This window comes from Vulpes lagopus, chromosome 6, assembly GCF_018345385.1.
Source record: "Vulpes lagopus strain Blue_001 chromosome 6, ASM1834538v1, whole genome shotgun sequence".
Classification (NCBI taxonomy): domain Eukaryota; kingdom Metazoa; phylum Chordata; class Mammalia; order Carnivora; family Canidae; genus Vulpes; species Vulpes lagopus.
In genome coordinates this window covers 88,622,178-88,643,690 of record NC_054829.1, presented here as the reverse complement: position 1 = coordinate 88,643,690, position 21,513 = coordinate 88,622,178, and the positions used below count along the sequence as shown (strand labels likewise).

At 35.9% G+C, this 21,513-nt stretch overlaps 1 protein-coding gene across 3 annotated transcripts in view; it reads left to right on the top strand.

Annotated features, from left to right (window-relative positions):
• Positions 1–21,115, top strand: part of SNCA (synuclein alpha) — a 143,610-nt gene extending 122,495 nt beyond the window's left edge. For all 3 annotated transcript variants that reach the window (XM_041757920.1, XM_041757922.1, XM_041757921.1), the window contains exons 5-6: positions 17,893–17,976; positions 20,193–21,115. In XM_041757920.1, coding sequence (XP_041613854.1) covers positions 17,893–17,976; positions 20,193–20,225 — 117 coding nt within the window. In that variant the 3' untranslated portion in view covers positions 20,226–21,115. The remainder of the gene's footprint in view (positions 1–17,892; positions 17,977–20,192) is intronic.
• Positions 21,116–21,513: the final 398 nt, after the last annotated feature.

The window sequence follows — 21,513 nt, the reverse complement described above, 5'->3', positions numbered from 1 at the left end:
AAGGCTTCTACGATTAGCCCAGTGAAATGAGTGGAAAATACACTTCAAGTGGGAAGTACATTTAAGTTTTTTTTTTTAAAGATTTCATTTATTTATTCATGAGAGACAGAGAGAGAGAGAGAGAGAGAGAGACAGAGACACAGGCAGAGGGAGAAGCAGGCTCCATCCAGGGAACCCGACACGGAACCCGATCCTGGGTCTCCAGGATCACACCCCGGGCTGCAGGCGGTGCTAAACCGCTGCGCCATCGGAGCTGCCCCATTTAAGTTTTTTGTTTTTCCTGTGAAGGCATCAGACCTGGAGCAAGGAAAGGCTTTAACCTATCCAGAAAATGCATATGCAATAACAAGAACATACTTATAACCCATACTAACTAGTAGTTTAATGAAGTCTAGTTACAGGTGTTCCATTGAATTTACAGCCATTATTTGCCCGTATCAATTTTTCTGATCAGAAGCAGACTGTTGCCATGTCACAGGACAGGAGGATGACCAAAATCTGCCAGTGAGGGGCCATTTTTGCAGAAGAAGAATGAACTTTATCTACATGTACCACAATCCTATAACTATAATAAAAGGAGGCTTGGTATTACTCATTTGACAATGTTTCCATGCAAATTACTTATCCAGTGCCTAATTTGTTTGAAAACTCTTTTTGGAATTTCCAAGTAAAACAGGCATTTTTAAAAGAATTTGGTTTGGGAAGTTTGTAAAAAATACCCCCCCCCCCGCCAAAAAAAAATTTTAAACCACTTATCAAGGGATGCCTTGCTGGTTCAGTGGTTGAGCATCTGCCTTTGGCTCAGGGTATGGTCCTGGGGTCCTGGGATTGAGTCCCACATCAGGCTCTCTCTTTGTGTCTCTTACTAATAAATAAATAAAATCTTAAAAAAAAAATACAGCATTTATTTAAATAGGATCAACATCATTATGAAACTGGGTATTTAAGAGGTAAAGAATCTTTTACAATAATCTTACCAAAACCAGACCAAAAGGCCAAGAAAACTGCCCTTTTAACGGAGAGAAAACAAAATTTTAACTTTGCAGCAGCTTATTTTGATATTAAAATTTATTTTAAAAATAAATTTATTTAATATTAGCCAGCTTGACCACCTATTAATTTTAAAAGGTTTCTTGTTCATAAACCTTTTATAATTTTTTAAATATATTCTGACTTTTTTTTTTTCTTTAACCTCAATTCAGGACAAAGCTACTTTCCCCCCTCAACAAAAAGTGCATCTTAATTTCTCATATCTTTTTTTTTCTGAAAATCATATCCTACTTTTCTGGAATATAGAGAAGTTTCCCTTATTTTTAGTAGTTTTAATTACATATATGAATTAGAACTTTAATCCTTATGAGCCTTGACTTTTCATGAAAACTAAGAAATAAGCAGTTGTGAATGGTCATATTAGCATTTAAAAAGTTTTCAAATTTATGAATACATTTTAAAATTTCTAGAAGCATATCTCTTAAAATTTTCAAATGTAACATTAACATTTCCAAATATATTTTATTTCATCTACTTGTTCTTAATAATTCTGTTTAGATTACTTACAAAAACTTTATTAAACATTACACAAGGTTAGTCATTATACTAATCTATTTTGTGCTGTTGTTGATAGATCTTGTAAAAGATAATAAACTTATTTTGGCTACTCAAGTCAGGTAGAATAAAAATTTATATTAACTCTAAAGACATGTTTGTTTTAATTAAACTATCAACTTTAAACTTGGTGTACTTCAAATATTTTTTCCGCTCACATGAATTTGAAAAACATTTGGATTAGTTTCTGTCCCTGAATTATAGAATGCCAATCCTTAAAAGAGCCTAACTTCAAAAGTCCTCTCTTACAAATTTTAGCAATGCCATCCAGAGGGAGAAACACATTTACAACACTTTTATAGACACACATAACTATACCCACAGATGAAGACTTTATAACTCTATTTTTAAATCACAGCCAGGAGGCTGTGTGGCTCAGTTTGGCTCAGTCATGATCCCAAAGTCCTGGGATCTAGTCCTGCATCAGGCTCCGTGCAGGGAACCTGCTTCTCCCTCTGTCTATGTCTCTGCCTCTCTGTGTCTCTCATGAGTAAATAAATAAACTATTTAAATAATAATAATAATAATAATAATAATATCACAGCCATGCAGTAGGTACAAAATTTACTGGCTATAAATGTTGGATGAGTTTGTTGCTCTGTTAGATGAATCTAAGGTTATTGGCCTAGGTGGCTAATGGTTTCTTTTAATATTTGTAGAGAAGACACTTAAAAGATTTGTATTTGTCCTTGACAAGTCAAGTTCTAAATGACTTTCCCCCTTGTTTTTTCTTGATAAAAATTACCTCCCTGGAATTTGCATTTTAAAGAGATGGACTAATTCCTGGAAAGGACCAGTTAGACCACTGAACATTTACATTTCAATAGCACAGGGAAAAAATGCAAGTACTTTCTAGAATGACTCTCTTTCCCTCAAAGCCAGGATTTTTATGATACTTAAACACACATACACATTTTGAGATAAATAAAGGAGGTTGTGCGATTGGTCAAAAATATTGGTAGTCTTTGTATTGGTTCTATAATTGTACTTCTGGTCCTGTAAAGACTACATTTGCTTTAAAAAAAAAAAAAAAAAAAGGACAGCTGTTTTTAATTCCTCAAAGAATGGGGTTGCTGTGTAGTGATATCAAAGGACTGACACACCCATCCACTCATGAGAATGTCTTTTCTGAGTATATTTACCTTAGGTGAGAAGGCTTAAAATTTTTCTATCAGGTTCTGAATACTGGCTTCCAATTTGGCCAAATTTCTGATTATAGAGTTGTTAAGTCTTTTAAAAATAACTTGTCAGGTTTTAGGTAGGACAAACAGTAAATATTTCTGGAAGTATTAAACAACTTCATGGACCTAAGAGGTATCCTCAAAAAAGGTGTAAAAGATATTATTTTTTTTAAATATCTGTAATTACTCCCAAAGATAGCCAAAAAAAGAACTGACAGCCTACATATTCCAGGCAGACATATTCCAGGCAGACAGAAAGTCAAGCCATATCCTTAAGATATAAAATGAGAAAAACAAAAAGAAAATACTTATTCCCTGGAAAGAAAGAATCAAAAACTAATATGTCTTAAATTTGAACCAGAAGGGATAACAAACATGTTTTTTTTTTTAGTTTTTATTTTTTAAAAAAAATTTTTAAATTAAAACAATTTTTTAAATTTATTTTTTATTTTTTTAAATTTTTAAAAAAGTTTTTATTTAATCACCTGATGCTCATCTCAGCAAGTGCACCCCTTAATAACATTTTCACCCATTCCCCCCACCGCTGCCCCTCTGGTAACCAGCAGTTCTCTATAGTTCCTTAAATTCCACATATGAGTAAAATCATATGGTACTTGCCTTTCTCTGACTGACTTATCTCACTTAGCATTATACTTTCTATCTCCATCTATGTCATTACAAATGGCAAGATTTCTTTTTTTATACCTGAATAATACTTCAGTGTGTGTATGTGTGTGTGTGTGTATACTTCTTTATCCATTCACCAATTGATGGACACTTAGATTGTTTCACATTTTGGCTATTGTAAATAATGCTGCAATGAGCATAGGGATGTACGTATCCCTTTGAACTAGTGTTTTTGTGTTCCTTGGGTAAAACCCAGTAGCATAATTGCTGGATCATAGTGATGTGGGAAAAAAAAAAAAAAAAAAATTTTCCTTGAGGCAGACAGCCCATTGACAAGTCCTTGAAAGCTGCCTGGATGTTGACACTGCTAAGGGCAAAAGGCAACCTTAGTCCCTCAGAATCCTATGAGTCTACTTTAAACATAGAGAAATTCTTTTGGAAACTTCCTTTTCTCCATACCCCAAGATATATATTAGCAGTCGTCATCCAAGCATATGGTCCATTGATATACATCTGAAGGGTCCCATGACTGGGTTTTTACTAAACAATAATAAATGACATTTTCCTAACAATAGCTAGCACCTTCACGGTTCTGGAAACCTTGTTTCCAAAATACCTTGGAAGATTGTGCTCTCCTTGGCTCCCTCCCAACCTGAAAGTTCATAAAAGCCTTCATTATGCTGAGGTAGGTTTCCTCTAAACCTACCTTGTTGAGAGTTTTTATCATGAATGGATGTTGTGCTTTGTCAAGTGCTTTTTTTTACATCTGCTGTTTTGCCTTCCATTACTCTGTCCTGCAGATTGCGGAACTGTTCTTGTGCTTTCTCTGGTCTGTATTTATTCCATCTAGTATATATTTAATTTCAGTTATTGGGTTCTTTCCTTCCGAATCGTTCTTTCTTCTGTTTTCTTTCCCTTTGTGAGGTCCTCCACTCTTCTCAAGGTTCAGTAAGTATCTTTATGATCATTACTTTAAATTCTCTATCAGGCATATTACTTATCTCCATCCATTTAGCTCTCATGCTGTGATTTTTTTTTTCCTGCTCTTTCATTTCATTTGGGATATATTCCCTTGTCTCCCTATTTTGTCTAAACCTCTGTGTCTGTTGTTGTGTGTTAGGAAAGTCAGCTAGGACCCTTGCTTTTGGAAGTAGTGGCCTTATGGAGAAGAGGACCTGTGGTTTTCCGCAGTACAGTGTCCCCTGTTCATCAGAACCTGGCACTTCAAAAGTGTCTCCTGTGTGTCTTGTGTATACCCTACTATTGTGGCTGAGCTACTTTTGCCTTCAGTCCAGTTGTCTGTAATGTCTTTCTTTGCCGGTTGTGGACAGTTTGGTTCCTGTCTGGTTAGTGGGCTCATACATGGCCACTCTGGGCTTGAGTTGAGTCAGATTAGACATTTACTAGAGCTGTGGTTGTACTAAACTGAGGGCACTTTCCTTGTATTGTCCCCTGAGAAACTTTCATAGTTGGGCAAGGCCTGCAGTCAGACCACGTGTCTGCCCCCAGTGCATTGCTGGGGCCATAGCCAGAGTGGTGTGTATGTGTGGTTATCTTCCCCTCTACCTGGGACAGAAATCACAGTGACGTGGTGCTGACCCCCATCAGGGCTGCTTGCACACTGCCAGGCTCATGGCACTGCTCTGGATAGACTCTGGATAGACTCTGGCCAAAGGCATATTGGAGAGGCCAGGTCCATAGGAGAATATAGCAATTGGGCTCATGGTGTTAGTGAGGTGTATGCATGATTGCAGCAAGAGGAGACCTGAAGCCACTTAGAATCCTCCTGCCACAGGGCTGCAATTGGAGAGTTCACAGGAGAGTGTGGCGGTGGTGTGCACAGTGCCAGCAAGGTCTGTGCAGATCCCCTGCAGGAAGGGACCTGAAGGCACCCAGGAAAACTGCTCAGGCTGGCAGGGTTGGATGAGGTGGAACTGCAGAAGCCTCCAGTGGCGGGGCACCCTGTTGGTTGGCACTTTGCTGGTTCTTGCAGCTGTCTATGTATCTAGGTTGGAGGGCAAGGTAGAGAAATGGCACCTACCATCTCTTTTGTTTCTGGATAAGTCTCCCAAAGACCCTTGCCCCTTGAGCATAAGCTCTGAGATTAATAAACAAATCTCCCTCCTGTGTACACCCCAGGTGTTTTTCAAACTGCTGTTCTCTGCCGTATCACCATGTGGCTGTTTACTGTCTTATCTCATTAAGGGAATGGACTGTCCCATCACCCTCCTGGCTCTCCTAGGGCCAAGCATGCTCATTTTTAAAGTTCCAGGTGTTAAGCCCTGCTATTTGTAAGAACCCATGAAATTAAGTCCCTCTGGTTTTCAAAGCTAAATGTTAGGGATATTCGTGTTCCCCATGTGGGTTCCCTGTGCCTGGGGTGCCTGGGGTGAGGGTCTTTCTCCATGGCAGCACAGTCCATTCCTGCCATAGACAGTGGGTTAGTTTGCTCTTAACAAGTCTCAGCCCTTCTTACTCTCTTCAGTGTGGCCTCTTCTCTACATTTATTTGTAGAGTCTGTCCTGCAGTCTTTGAACCATTTTCTGAGTCAATTACACTGATGTGGGTGTTACATAGCTGTATCTATAGGACAGGGAGCTTAGAATCCTCCTACTTCATCTTCTTTAGAAGTCAAGCCTTAGCTCTTTTAATATTGAAAAGACTCCTAAGGGGGGGAACCCTAAGTAATCAAAGACCTGATAAATGCAAAACATACAATCTTTATTTTTCTGAGCAGATTATATTAAAGAAAAACCTTAATTGGAAATTGTAAACAATGAGCACAAGAATAATCTAAGAAAATTCTGTCTTAACAGAAAAGAAAGCCACATTCTAATTTTAGAGTTGTTTACTTTTAATATTTAAACTCATTCTTTAATAAGTTCATATTGATTTTAGCTTGATTATACATTAAAATTTCATACATTTTGTTCCACAATCTTCTTCAACTATCTTTTTTACATTTGAATTTTGTCCTATATTTTTCACCTTTCAATAAGCAGTCTTACTTTAAGTCAAAATTGCTTTTTTTCCCCCTTGACCAGAATGTATCTCCATTCTTCATACCTTCCTTTACCAAAAGCAAGTATCTTTCTTCTCTTGCATACAGAGTTGCTTCCCTTATTATTTCTATTAGCTTTAATTACATATATCAATTAGAATTATCAACTCTCAGAAACCTTAACTAAGAAGTAAACAATTATGAAAGCTCTTTTACATTGGCATTCTGTGAAGTGACAAACTTATGCTTTTTATTTCTAGAAATATACTTTTTATGATTTCTGCTTTTTTTCATAGAAAATTTCTCAGTGTGGCATAAAACATGTTTACTAATAGGTACAGATATTTTGATTCCTCTATAAAAGCAAGTAAAAAGGGACTAAGCTTATTTTCAGTGGTTAACATTTTATATTTGGAAATAATCTTGATACTTAATGAATTTAACTTAACTCATCTCTTAGTAAAACTTTAAAGTTTCAGGTTACCAAAATTATTTGAGGAAATTCACTTAAGACATTTTAATTTTATTTATACTTATTAATTTCCTTATTCTTGATTATGTTTAGACCTGAAACATTAGACAAAATCAGCCATTATTCTAAGGTTTTCTGGGTTTTTTTTCCTGAAAAATTTTGCAATAGACACACATGAACTTATTTGACTAGTAAGCCTGCACAGAATAAAAAGTTATATGTTTGCCTTGTAGTCAGTGTTGGTAAGTCTAAGATATGTTTATTATAATCAACCAGCAACCTGAAATTACCCTTAATACTGAATATTTCCCAGTCCTGTGAATCTAAAAAGCATTTGTTTTACTCTCTGAGATTTTTTTTCTAAAAAATTCTTAAGTTATAAGTGCTTATTTTTAAGCCAATTAAACAGAGCTATATACAAATTTTAGTAATGCCATCCAGAGGTAGAAAATGCCACACTCTATAGTAGACACACATAAACATATAATCAGAGATCTTGTTTAAAAGTGTTTAACCATGAGACAGATATGATAATGCAAAACTTATATGGGGGCCCTCATTCTAAGGTACATACAGGGGTGTCTATAAGGTTATTAACTTGGTGGATTTCTTTCTTTCCTTTTTTTTTAAGATTTTATTCATTTATTCATGAGAGACACACACACACAGAGAGAGAGAGAGAGAGAGAGAGAGAGAGGCAGAGACACAAGCAGAGGGAGAAGCAGGCTCCATGCAGGGAGCCCGGTGTGGGACTCGATCCCGGGACTCGATCCTGGGACTCCAGGATCACGCCCTGGGCCGAAGGCAGGCACTAAACTGCTGAGCCATCCAGGCATCCCAACAATTACATGAATCTTATAGTCTTTTGTATTAGTTACCTCTTGTATCTTTTTAATTTTTTTATCAGTTTTTTTGTAGTAAATTTTTCAATGAAGCTATTTTTGGAATTTTGAAGGCTTTACCTTCAAGGACACTTCGTAAGTGATCTTACCTAATTGGAACATTCCTCATAACAGCCATTGTAATTCTAGATTGTTTTTAGTAAAATTTTGACACTTCTGTAGATATTCACAGATTCTGAGACCATAGTTTTTAGAAATGTTTAGAGTTTAAAGATCCCATTAGCCAAGTCTTTGCGTTTCTCAGGGCCAAACTCATATCTAAAAGGGATATGCAGTTGGGGTGGGAATTATGCATGTTTTACAGTGTACCTTGTTGCACAGAAGCTGTCTTGAAGTTGGGTGACCTAGGGTCTATCTAACCCATTGTGTAACCAACTTATCCTTTTTTTTTTTTTTAAACCAACTTATCCTAATGTGAGAGGCTTAGATTTCTTAAATGCTCAATCTATGTCCACAAATTTTTGCTGCTCTTTGGCATCCAAGATTCCCTTTAGCAATTAGCCTTTACCTCAGGTGTCCATTAACAGAAACCAATATTTACCAAGTAAACAGAATCATGGACATCAGCAGTAAGCAAAGAACTAGATGCTGGGAAAAGGATTAAACCAGCAGACCATAAAGAATGGGGACTCTGGACTGATTCTAAACAAATTAAGGACTTCTGGTGGCAGCTGCAGTTCTTCATATGGAATCTGAGGATAGAACTAAGAGCTGGGTTTAAGAAGTTGCTGTGGACTTGCCAGTGAAAGTTTCTATATGCACCACCAGCAATTCCTAATGTGAACTAAACCAGCAGATTCCATTAATGGAGACTGTGGACTGAAACCTGGGAAGGGATTCCAAACTGAAATTGCAGATGGAAACAAGGGCTGAGGATGGGCATTCTGTTAGAGAGTTTCCTGTCAGCCTACACTGGCCTATTAACTCTACAGTGTAAAGCCATTTAGAATGGAACCTCGATGCAAAAAGAACAGAGTTCAAATTGAAAGGAACTCACCAATGGTCCTCAGAAATAGTAAAAAAGACAAGAAACTCAAAAGGATTGGTGAGGCATTGTGCCTCTGTTTCTTGTTGTCCCTGAATGTTGTCAGAAGTTCATTTCAGTTGTCAATACTGCCACCAAATCTGTTAAAAAAAAAAAAAATCAACTGGGCAAATTTGATGATGCAATTGGCTTTACTCAGTGATTTATGAGTCAAGCAAATAGAAAAGAGTTCCATCAAGCTTCAGAAAAGGAAAAAAAATTAAAGACAGAGAGGGAATGGGGGGAAAGGAAATTATTAACAGTGAATGAGGGATCCCTGGGTGGCGCAGCGGTTTGGCGCCTGCCTTTGGCCCAGGGCGCGATCCTGGAGACCCAGGGTCGAATCCCACGTCAGGCTCCCGGTGCATGGAGCCTGCTTCTCCCTCTGCCTGTGTCTCTGCCTCTCTCTCTCTCTCTCTCTCTCTGTGTGTGACTATCATAAATAAATAAAAATTAAAAAAAAAAAACAGTGAATGAATTATTTTAGGCAAGATCACACTCCTAAGGGGAACAGAAATGGTGTAAGAGCAGATTGCCTCCTAGTGTTGGCCAGGAAATTAGTTTGGCAGGTTAAAGTTTATATTCTTGGGGATGTAAAACTACAATTAGGTTAGGTATTAAGACTTGGGTCCTTAACATAAGTGATTCTATTTTGGGCCTGTGGTTTTCTTTTTAACAATAGGTTTACTTTATTTTCCTCATACTTGACTATCACTAAAAGTTACCTAAATACTAATCGATTAATGATGTCACTTGCTCCTCCTAATTAAAAGATGAATTGCTGCCCCATTTTTTCACTGAGGCTATTTGGTGCTTAGAAAAACCTTAAGAAAATTGCCCAACATCACAAAAGATCTAGAACCTGGGAGACCAGGAAGATCTTGAATTCCGCTGGTCCCATGGACACACCAAGGTAACAGCTACATCTGTTATCCCAAAGACTGGAAGAACAGACTTTCCACAGCTAATCATGAAGAAGGGGTCACATGGGACAGTATTGGAGGGGCAGATACATAATTGGGAACCAAACCCCCAGTGAGACTAATCACAAATTGGGGGGCATCACAAACAAAAGAAACAAGATCAAACCCCACCCAAGCTTGGGGAACCAGCACTAGGAAGATGAGTTCCTCTAATATTTGGCCTTGAAAAACAGTGGGACTTAGCTTGGTGAGCTTTTGCTATCGGTGGAGCTTAACTCCAAGTACTTTTAAAATCAGCAGGCTTAGTTCTGGGAGAGCTAGAGGGTGATAAGAAACTGAGTCTCTGCCCTTAAAGAACCAGCATAGTAAAAAACCCAGGGGATAAAAGGCATAGATGTAGCTGTTTAAGAAAATCTGTGATATATATGAAGGAGAGTTACTTACTAGTCCCAGAATCTGTGTTGAAGGGACAGGGATCTTCAGGAGACTTACCCAGGAACAAAAGTGCCAGTGGGTACCATTTATCTTCCCATCTCCCAGACTAGATGGAAGAGGACACTTGCAAGAATCAGTGTGAACAGTGTCTGACTCCCTTGCTAGCACCATATGCGTGATGCCCACATTCCCCTGCAGACCTAACCTGTTTAACTCACCTGTGTCAGCAAGATCCTTCCAAAGAAGCTCCTGCATCAACACACACTGTAAGTAGCTCCAGCAAAGGCTGTTGCCATTCCAAAGTGATTCTTTCCCTGGCAGGAGGGGAAGAAAACTACATACAACAGCACACCCACAGTTCCAGCAGCTGAGCCTTTTAGATGATGTGCAGGAATAGCGTTTTGCCTTTTGGTGCACCTGCATTCCTGGCAGACAGACTAGGTATAGAAATCTGGTCTGACTGCTAACCTTGCCCATCATTGGAAGCCTCTCAGGGGCCCAATCAGGAAAGCATTTTGCTGTTTGGTATATTTATACCTGTGGCAGACAGAGTGAGTGCAGACAGCTAGTCCAACTGCTGATATGCCCCACCTAAAAGCCGGGGCATCCTCAGACAGATTCCTCAACAGCACAAGGACCAAGTCTTGAATGGTACATCCACAGTAGGCAAAGTGGGTCATTGCAGCTGACAGGACTGAAGACAAATAGCTTCAGTCTGTAGCTCAACCCCAACAGTAGGGTACACACATCCCACAGAGGAGACACCTTTGAAATGCCTGGTTCTGGTGGGCAGGGGACATTGTGCCACAGGACTTCTTCATAAGGCCACTATTTTTCAAGACTGAGAGACATAGCTGCCATCCTAATACACTGAAACAAACACAGAATGAGACAAAATGAGGAAACAGAGGAATATATCCCAAATGAAATAATGGACAAATACACAACAAAAAAAAAGCTAAATGAAATAGAGATAAACAATATGCCTAATAGAGATAAAGTGATAGTCATAAAGATACCCATTGCACTTTGAAAAATAGTGGATAATCTCAGTGAGACTTTTAGCAAAAAGATAGAAAGTATAAAAAAAAAAGAACAAGTCAGAGATGGAGAACTCAGTAACTGAAATTAAAACAAAACAAAACAAAACAAAACATACATATACTAGAAGGAATCAATAGCAATTTAGAAGATGCAGAAGAGTGAATCAATGATCTGGAAAATAGGCTAAGGGAAAGAAACCAAGCTAAACAGCAAAAAGGAAAATAAAAAATAAGAATAGATTGTGGGGCACCTTGTAGCTCTGTCAGTTAAGTGGCCAACTCTTGATTTTGGCTCAGGTCATGCTCTCAGGGTTGTGAGATCAAGCCTATACTGTAAGGCTCAGCACTGGGTATGGAGCTTGCTTAAGATTCTCTCCCTCTACTCCCCCCATCTCAAAAAAAAAAAAAAAAAAGAATAGGTTGAGGAAATGTAGCGATTTCAAGTATAATAACATTTGCATTATAGAAATAGCAGAAGGAGAATAGAAAAGGAGGCAAAACACTTTTTGAAGAAATAATAGCTGAAAACTCTCCTAATCTGGGGACAGAGACATTCAGATCCAGGGAATACAGAGAACAACTAACAAGATTAACCAAGGAGATCTACACCAAGACAACATATCAAAATGGCAAGAAAATGTTATAAACAGAGAATTTTAAAAGCAGCAAGAGAATAGAAAATGGTTACATACAAGGGGAAAAGTAAACATGGGGCACCTGTTTGGCACAGTCGGTTAAGTGTCAGACTCTTGGTTTTGACTCAGGTAGTAACTCAGGATTGTGAGACTGAGTCCTGCATCTGGCTCTGTGTTTATGTGGAGTCTGCTTGTCCCTCTCCTTCTGCTTCTCTCCCTACTTTCCCCACTCAAATAAATAAATAAAACCTTTTTTTTTAATAAAAAAAAAAAAAAAGCAGGGAACCACTAAAGCTATCAGCTGATTTTTCAGCAGAAACTTTGTAAGCCAGAAAAGAGTGGCATGATATATTATAAGCGCTGAAAGAAAGAAACCTACAACTAAGGATATATACTCTATCCAGCAAAGTCATCATTCAGAACAGAAGGAGGGATAAGGAGTTTCCTGGACAAAAAAAGTTAAAGGAGTTAATCACTACTAAACCAGGCTTCTAAGAAACACTAAATGGAATTCTTTGAATGGAAAGAAAAAACCATAACTAAAGTAAGAAAAGTATGAAAGAAAAACATTGACAGGCAAATGCTAACATGTAAGGGCACATGGGTGGCTCATTTGGTTAAGCATCTGCCTTCAGCTTAGGTCATGATCTCAGGGTCCTGGGATCAAGCCCTGCGTTCGTCAGTCTCCCAGGCTCAGCGGGAGGCTGCTTCTCCATCTCTTTCTGCCCCATGCTCTCTCTCACTCATTCTCTCTCTCTCTCTCTCTCTCTCTCTCTCATTCTCAAATAAATAAAAATTTTTAAATAAAAAGCAAACATAATAAAGATAGTAGATTATTTGTAAAACCTGAATGGAGATTAAAATGCAAAAACAGTTAAGCCAATTATATCTACAAAAGTCAGTCAAGGGATTTATAAGTAAAAGGATATAAAATATGACATCATATACATAGAAAGGGGGAGGTGTTGTAAACATTTAGTGCTTTTAGAATGTGTTCAAACTTAACTGACCATCAACTTAATATAAACTGCTATACACATTTAAGATGTTACATATGAACCTAATGGTAATCACAAATCTTCAACTTATAATAAGCATGCACAAGAGAAGAAAGGAATCCAGGCATAACACTAAAGAAAGCCAATCAAACCAAAAGCGAAGAGAGGAAGGGAAGAAGAAACAGAGAAGAATGACAAAAAAAAAGCAAAAACAAAAACAAAAACCATAAAACAAGTTACAAAATGGCAGGAAGTACATACCTCTCAATAATTACTTTAAATGTAAATGGTCTAAATGCTCCAATGAAAAGACACAGGGTGATTGAACAGATAGAAAATAAGACCCATCTATATGCTATCTACAAGATACTTACTTCAGACCTAAAGATACATGCAGATTGAAGAAACAGAAAGACATTTACCATGGAAATGAAAACTAAAAATCTGGGGTATTAATATTTATCAGACAAAATAGACTTTATTTTTTTAAAGATTTTATTTATTTATTCATGAAAGACTCAGAGAGAGAGAGAGAGAGAGAGAGGCACAGGCAGAGGGAGAAGCAGGCTCCTCACAGGGAGCCTCATGTGGGACTCAATCCTGGGTCTCCAGGATCATGCCCAGGCTGAAGGTGGCGCTAAACCGCTGAGCCACCCGGGCTGCCCACAAAATAGACTTTAAAACAAAGATTGTAGCAAGAGACAAAGAAGGGCACGCCATAATGATAAAGGGAACAGGATAAAGCAATTGTAAATATATATGTGCTCAATATGGGAATGCCTACTTACATAAAGCAACTATTAATAGACATAAAAGGAGGGATTAACAGTAATACAGTAAGAGTAGGGGACTTTTAACGCTTCGCTTACACAATGGATAGATCATCCAGACAGAAAGTCAACAAGGAAACAGTGGTTTTGAACAACAGATTAGGCAAGATGGATCTAATGTATACATGCATACATATATGTATATATAAATGTGTATAGGGGCACCCAGGTGGCTTGGTCAGTTGAGCATCTGCCTTTAGCTCAGGTCATGGTCCTGAGGTCCTGGGATCGAGCTCCAAGACAGGCTTTCTGCTCAGTAGGAAGTTTGCTTCTCTCTCTCCTTCTCCCTCTATGTATTCTCTCTCTCAAATAAATAAATAAAAATCTTAAAAAAATATCCATCTAAAAATAGAAGGAGGAGGAAGGGGAGGCAGAGTGGGGGACAAGGGAGAAGGAACACTTCCAAATTCATTCTATGAGGCCAGCATTACTCTGATACCAAAACCAGACAAAGACACTGCAAAAAAGAAAACTACAGGCCAATATATCTGATGAACATAGATGTAGAATCCTCAATACATTATTAGCAAATGGAATTTGACAATACATTAGAAAAATCATTCAACACAATGAATTGGGATTTATTAAGGTATGCAGGTGTGGTTCAGTATTTGCATATCAATCAATATAATACATCATATTAACTAGAGAAAGGATAAGAACCATATGATCCTTTCAATCAATGCCAAAAAACATTGACAAAATACAACATCCATTCATGATAAAAAAAAACTCTCAACAAAATTATGTTTTCAGGGAACATACTTCAACATAATAAAGGCTATATACAGAAAATCTCTCAGCTAACATCATGCTCAATGGTGAAAAACTGATAGCTTTTCCCCTAAGATCAAGAACAGGACAAGAATGCCCACTCACCACTTCTATTCAGCATGGTACTGGAAGTTCTAGCTGCAGCAATCAGACAAGAAAAATAAAAAACATACAAATTGATAAGGAAGAATAAAACTTTCACTGTTTGCAGATAACATGATACTACATATAGAAAACCCTGAAGACTCCAGCAAAAAACTACTAGAACTGATAAATGAATTCCATAAGGTTGCAGGATACAAAATTATGTACAGAAATCTGTTGCATTTCTTTTTTTTTTTTTTTAAGATTTTATTTATTTATTCATGAGAGACACAGAGAAAGAGAGAAGGCAGAGACACGGGCAGAGGGAGAAGCAGGCCCCATGCCGGGAGCCTGATGTGGGACTCAATCCCGGGTCTCCAGGATCACACCCTGGGCCGAAGGAGGCGCTAAATTGCTGAGCCACCTGGGCTGCCTATCTGTTGCATTTCTATACACAGATAAGCAAAGTAGCAGAAAGAGAAATTAAGAAAACAGTCCCATTTACAGTTGCACTAAGAAAAATTAGATACCTAGGAATAACCTTAATTAAGGAGATGAAAGACCTGAACTCTGAAAACTGTAAAACTTTGATGAAAGATATTCATGATGACATAAATACATGGAAAAATATTCATTCTCATAGAAGAATTAGTATTGTTAAAATGTGCATGCAACCTAAAGCTCTATACAGATTTAGTGCAATCCTTATCAAAATGCCAATGGCATTTTTCACAGAAATAAACAGTTTTTAAATTGATATGGAACCACAAAATATCCCAAGAATAAAGCTAGAGGTATCACAATCCTAGATTTCATGATATATTACAAAGCTATAGTAATCAAAACAGTATGGTACTGGCACAAAAACAGTCACGTGGATAAATCAAAGAGAATAGAGAACCCAGAAATAAGCCCATGTTTATATGGTCAATCAATCTCCAGCAAAGGATGCAAGAATTTACAATGGGGAAAAGACAGTCTCTTCAATAAATGGTGTTGGGAAAACTGGATAGTTACATGCAAAAGAATGAAACTAGACCACTTTCATATATCATGCACAAAAATAAACTCACAATGAATTAAAAACCTAAATGTGAGACCTGAAACCATAAAACTTCTAAAAGAAAACATAGGCAGTAATTTCCTTGGCATCAGCTGTAGAAACATTTAGATATGTCCCCTTAGGCAACAGACACAAAAACAAAACAAAACAAAAAACTATTGAGACTATACCAAAATAAACTTTTTGCACCATCAACAAAACAAAAAGGCAAGCTACTGAATGAGGAAGATATTTGCAAATGATATATACAATAGGAGTTAATATCCAAAATATATAAAGAACTTGTACAATATATTTTTTAAAAAAGGTGCAATTTTAAAAATCAGAGTACCTGAGTAGACATCTTCCAAAGAAGACACACAGATGGCTAACAGACACATGAAAAGATGCTCAACATCACTGAGCATCAGGGAAATGCAAATCAAAACCATAATGAGGTGTTTATTACCTGTGTATACACACACACACACACACACACACACACACACACGCACACACACGCACAGTGGAGTATTACCCATAAAAAGAATAAAATGTTGCCATTTGCAGCAATACTGCTAAGACCTAGAGAATATAATGCTAAGTTAAATAAGTCAGACAGGGAATGACAAATACCATATGATTTCACTCATATGTGGAATCTAAGAAATAAAAGAAATGAACAAAGGACAGACTCTGAAATTCAGAGAACAGGTGGTTGCCAGAGGAAAAGTAGGTAGGGGAATGAACTCAAGTGGATTAAAACTAAAAACTTCCAGTTATAAAATAAGTAAGTCACAGAGATGAAATGTACAGTATAGGGCATGTAGTCAATAAGATAATAACATTGTTTGGTGACAGATGGTGATTACATTCATTGTGGTAAGCACTGAGTAATGTATAGAATTGTTGAATCATTATGTTGCACACCTGAAACTAATATAACACTATATGTTAATTGTACTTCAATTTTAAAATCTAGAATCTAGAGAAGTTAAGATTTGAACTCAAGTCTTGTTATACTACAGACCTCATGTCTAACCACTATATAGGAGAGCCTATATTTTTGTCTTGTGGTAAGAGGTAAAACACTATGGAAACAGTATTTTTATTCCACATTTAGAAGTAAGTTATTTTGGGAAGTTTTTACATTTGATTTCATTTATATATAACCTGGACTTTGTTTGTAAGAAGGGAATTGGGCAGGAGAAGATGATCTATAAACTTCTTGGTCCAGCTAATTTAAGAATGAACATTAATTTGACTTTCACGTGGGAAGCTATTTCTTTGTCTCTCTGCCTACCTGTCAGTCACTTTCATGATGAAGATAGGAGATCTTACACAAGGCATATTTTTAAACATAAGCTATAGTGACTGAGAGACTATTTGATCTTTTTGAGTAACTCCATTTTAGGCTTACATTGCCTCTCTGCTTTTTCAATTTTCAGTGAACTTTAATGGAATAAATGCAAAGCAACAAAGGGTATTTAATGAAGGATATTAGTAAAGAAATGAATTCAAGTTGACTTTTATGGTATCTTATTTCTAAGGGGGGAGATCTAAAAAATTTGTGCATCATGTACTTGATTTTTCTTCCTCTCTGTCTTCCTTTCTCTCTCTCTCTCCTATTGAAACTATATATGCATATAGTTTAAATTTTGAAATTTTAGAAAATAATTTCTTTGCCATCATTTAAAAATAAATTATAAAATACATATGCTTTTACATTATAAATGGTTATATAAGCTAACTTACAAAAAAGTGAAAACATAACTACCCAATAAAAAGTGCTTTAATATTTTTTTGGATTTTCTTCAATCTTTTTAGCTTTGTATCTGAATAATACATTGGTTATGTCCATAATATATGCAACTTTGTCTTCTAAAAGGTTCTCATTTTATTATATAATTCTTATGCCATAGTTAATACATATCTTCATAATAATCTATTGAGTAGATGAATTATAATTTTTTCTAAACTTTTTTATCTTCTGTTGAACATTTAGGTTAACATTTTATGTGTGTGTGTGAAAAATGCTGTCATTGATCCTATGAAAACATCTTTGGACTACTTGCTGAGTAGTGAATTACTTGGGTAAAAATTTTGTACATTTTTAGGGTTAACAACACATACTACTATAATATTTCTGCAAAGGTATTGTATAGTTTAGAATGCCAGCAGTAATATTAAGGAGTACCCATTTTTACAAAATTATTACCAGTATTTTATGTATATAAGATGTTTTTCAAAGTGTGCTTAATTTTCTAAAAGTAAAAATTAGTACCTCATCATATTCCTTTTGTGCTTCCCATTTAGAGTGAAGAAGGAGGCCCACAGGAAGGAATTCTGGAAGATATGCCTGTTGATCCTGACAATGAGGCATATGAAATGCCTTCTGAGGTAAAATTTTGTATCCTACAACTCTGAAAATAAACTTCAGGAATTCAAGTTGGGTCTTTCTATTAAGCAGTACCAAAAATCTATCACCATCAGATTTTCCTTCCATTAGTCCTTAGTGAAAGTGATTTATTCTCTTGAGGGACAAATTGGCCAAATCCAAAATATGTATTGTGCAGACAACTTGAAAGCTAAAAGTGGTTTTTACATTTGTAAAGAGTTGTTTAAACAGAGATACTATGTGGTTCACACAACCAAATACATGTACTTGCTTACCCTTTACAGAAAGCGTTTGCTGATCCCTGAATTAGAAAATTATTCTGTTAAAAACCTTACTTTCTAAAATAAATTTCAAAATGGAAAGTTGGGAAAATCAACTGAATGCCTAAAGAAAATTATTATTTGCTACACATTTCCAGCAAACTATTTTCATAGTAAAATAAGTTACCCACAAAACTTAGAGAGTAGAAATATGATAAATGCATGGTTTGCAGCAACTGATGTACTTCAATCTAGAATTTTGATGGTTAATTTGAATTTGAAAATAAGTTTAATAGGAAATGTATCATAAGGAAAATTAAAAAAGATTTTTAGAAGAATGAAGCTGACTCAAGAAGAAATAGAAAATCTGAAAAGTTCTATAACAAAGTAAAAAGACTGGATTATTGTTTAAAAAAAAAACATACCCACAAAGAAAATCCCAGGACCAGACAGATTCACTGATGAATTCTACCAAACATTTAAGGGATAATAACTATTAATTACAATTAATACCAATTAATTTCTCTTCTCCCCAAAAAGAGGAAAGATTACTCTCCAATTAATTGCATGAGGACTGCATTATCCTAATACCAGCACAAGACATCACAAGCAAAGAAGATATATTATTCATTGAAAATTCTGTTAAAATGTTTTGTAGTTAGATTATATATTATTCTTCATGGCATCAGTAAAAGGCATATTGATAATCTCATTTACACAAATGAAATTAAATTGTTTCTTTACTTAATTAGATTTTATCAAAATTTTTGCATCTTTTTATGCATAGCACAATACTAAATACTGTAGAAAATACAAGATTAGTTGATAATACCAGGACATAAGGCATTTACATTCTAATAGGCTTGATGAAAACAAATACAAGTTTAATTCTCTGTTTATTCATGATGATTCCTTTAAATATTGTTGACTATCTTCTATGTATTAGGCATCACAGAGGCAAAAATATTCAAGATACATAAAAAAGTATAATAATTTACAGGATCTGGTTATAGTGATCGAGAGTTTTATAGAAGAGTTGGTGTTGATCTGTGTGGGAGGGGAGGGGAGATGTGGTAGGCCAAAATGAAAGGAAGACATTCTAGCACTAGGTAATATCAGAAGCAAGGCACGCATGTCTGAACATTCATAAGGATATGTCTGAGGAACAGTGAGTAAATAGGATTTGAGGTTAGGGAACAGAGAGAATAGTGACAGATTAAGGCTGCAGAGAGGGTCAAAGGCAAGTTGTAGAATACTAGAACATTCCCATTTAAGTTTGTACTATATTCAGAAAGCAACTTGAATTGAGGAAGGTACATTTGTTCATTTTAAAGCAGGATCCAAATAAATAAATAAATAAATAAATAAATAAAGCAGGATTCTAATTAAGAGCTGTTCTTTAGGAGGACTAATCTGAGCACTTTAGGTAACACCATTAATATCTTTATTGTGGATGTTATCCATATATTGTATGGGGAGAGGGGGTTTAGAATGGAAGTAATAATTGAAGCCATGGATGAAGAGATTTTCATTGAGAGAGCAAAAGGAGAGAAAACATCACTTGCCTTCAATATCTTTCTCCTTTTAAGAATTAGGGCATCTTAGCCCTGGAAGAGGCTTTTTAGGTACTTAATTTGACTCTCACAAAGTACAGTTGAGGAAACTGGGAGCAAGATAGAGCAACTAACTTGTCCTACAGTACTAGAATATGTGATTGTTAAATGGCATGTGAAAGTAAAATTCAGATATCCGAACTCTGAGCATGATAATTCACTTTTATATTTGACAGGAAGACAAAACACAGAATTATATTGTATATAACTGAACAGTTACAAAACTATTATGACTATAACCTTCATTCAAGGTGGTGAGCCATGTCTTATCTCATTCACCCTAAATCCTTCATTACTGATGACTAAAACTAATAATAGTTTTCTTTCTGATTTTCTTTATATTAGGAAGGGTATCAAGACTATGAACCCGAAGCCTAAGAAATACTTTTGCTCCCAGTTTCTTGAGACCTACTGACAGATGTTCCATCCTGTACAAGTACTCAGTTCCAAAATGCCCAGTCATAACATTTTCTCAAAATTTTTACAGTGTATTTTAAACTCTTCCATCAGCAGTGATTGAAGTAATCTGTACCAGCCCCTACTCAGCATTTCAGTGCTTCCCTCTCACTGAAGTGATTATATGGTAGCAGGGTCCTCCCTTGTGTGCTGTGTGGATATTGTGGCTTCAAATCTAAAATGTTAAATTAAAGCACCTAAGTGACTACCACTTATTTCTAAATCTTCACTATTTTTTTGTTGCTGTTATTGAGAAGTTGTGATTTATTATCATATATTATAAGATTTCTAGGTGTCTTTTAATGATTATTTCTGTTTAAAATATAATGATGTGTTGTGAAATTTGTTAATATATACAATACTTAGAAACATGTTAGCATGAAACTATGCACCTATAAATATTAACTATGAAATTTTACTGTTTTGTGATGTGTTTTATTAACTTGCGTTTATATATAAATGCTGAAAATTAAAATGTTATCTCATTACAAAAATCTTATTTTTAATCCCATCTCACTTTAATAATAAAATAATGCTTATAACAATATGAACTGAGAACTGACACATTTAACTTAAAGCTCTTGACAGCCATTTGAAGGAGAAGGAATTTTAGAAGAATTAAGCAGACAAGATGGAACATTAACCCTTTACTCTGGAAATTCACTGAAGCAACACTACCCAAAGTATCCTGACATGCAGTGGTGTCTTAAGAGGTTATGTGGAAAAAAAATGGGTTCCATGGAATAGTGAGTTTAAGAAATGATTTTGACTATGTCTGCTTCAAATATTAATAAAACATATTAGCACATTAAGGCTTTGAGAGAATCTGACTAACTTTGTTTAACCCAGCATTTTATTTTTATTATTTTTTAAATCAACCCCCCCCCATCCACCACCTTGGGAAATGCCTTTAAACATTTCTAAGAACTACCAAACCATTATCTTAAGAAATTTCAATTTAAATGGATAAATTCTTAGAAATTTTGAAAAAAAAAATTACTAGCAATGAAATCAAATTAGTAGTCAAAAAACTCCATCAAACAAGAGTCCAGGACCAGATAACTTGACAGGGGAATTCTACCTAATATTTAAAGAAAAACTAATAACTGTTCTTCTCAAACTATTCCAAAAAATAGAAGAGGAAGGAAAGCTTTTAAGTTCATTCTGTGAATCCAGCATTATCCTGATACCAAATCCAAACAAACACACT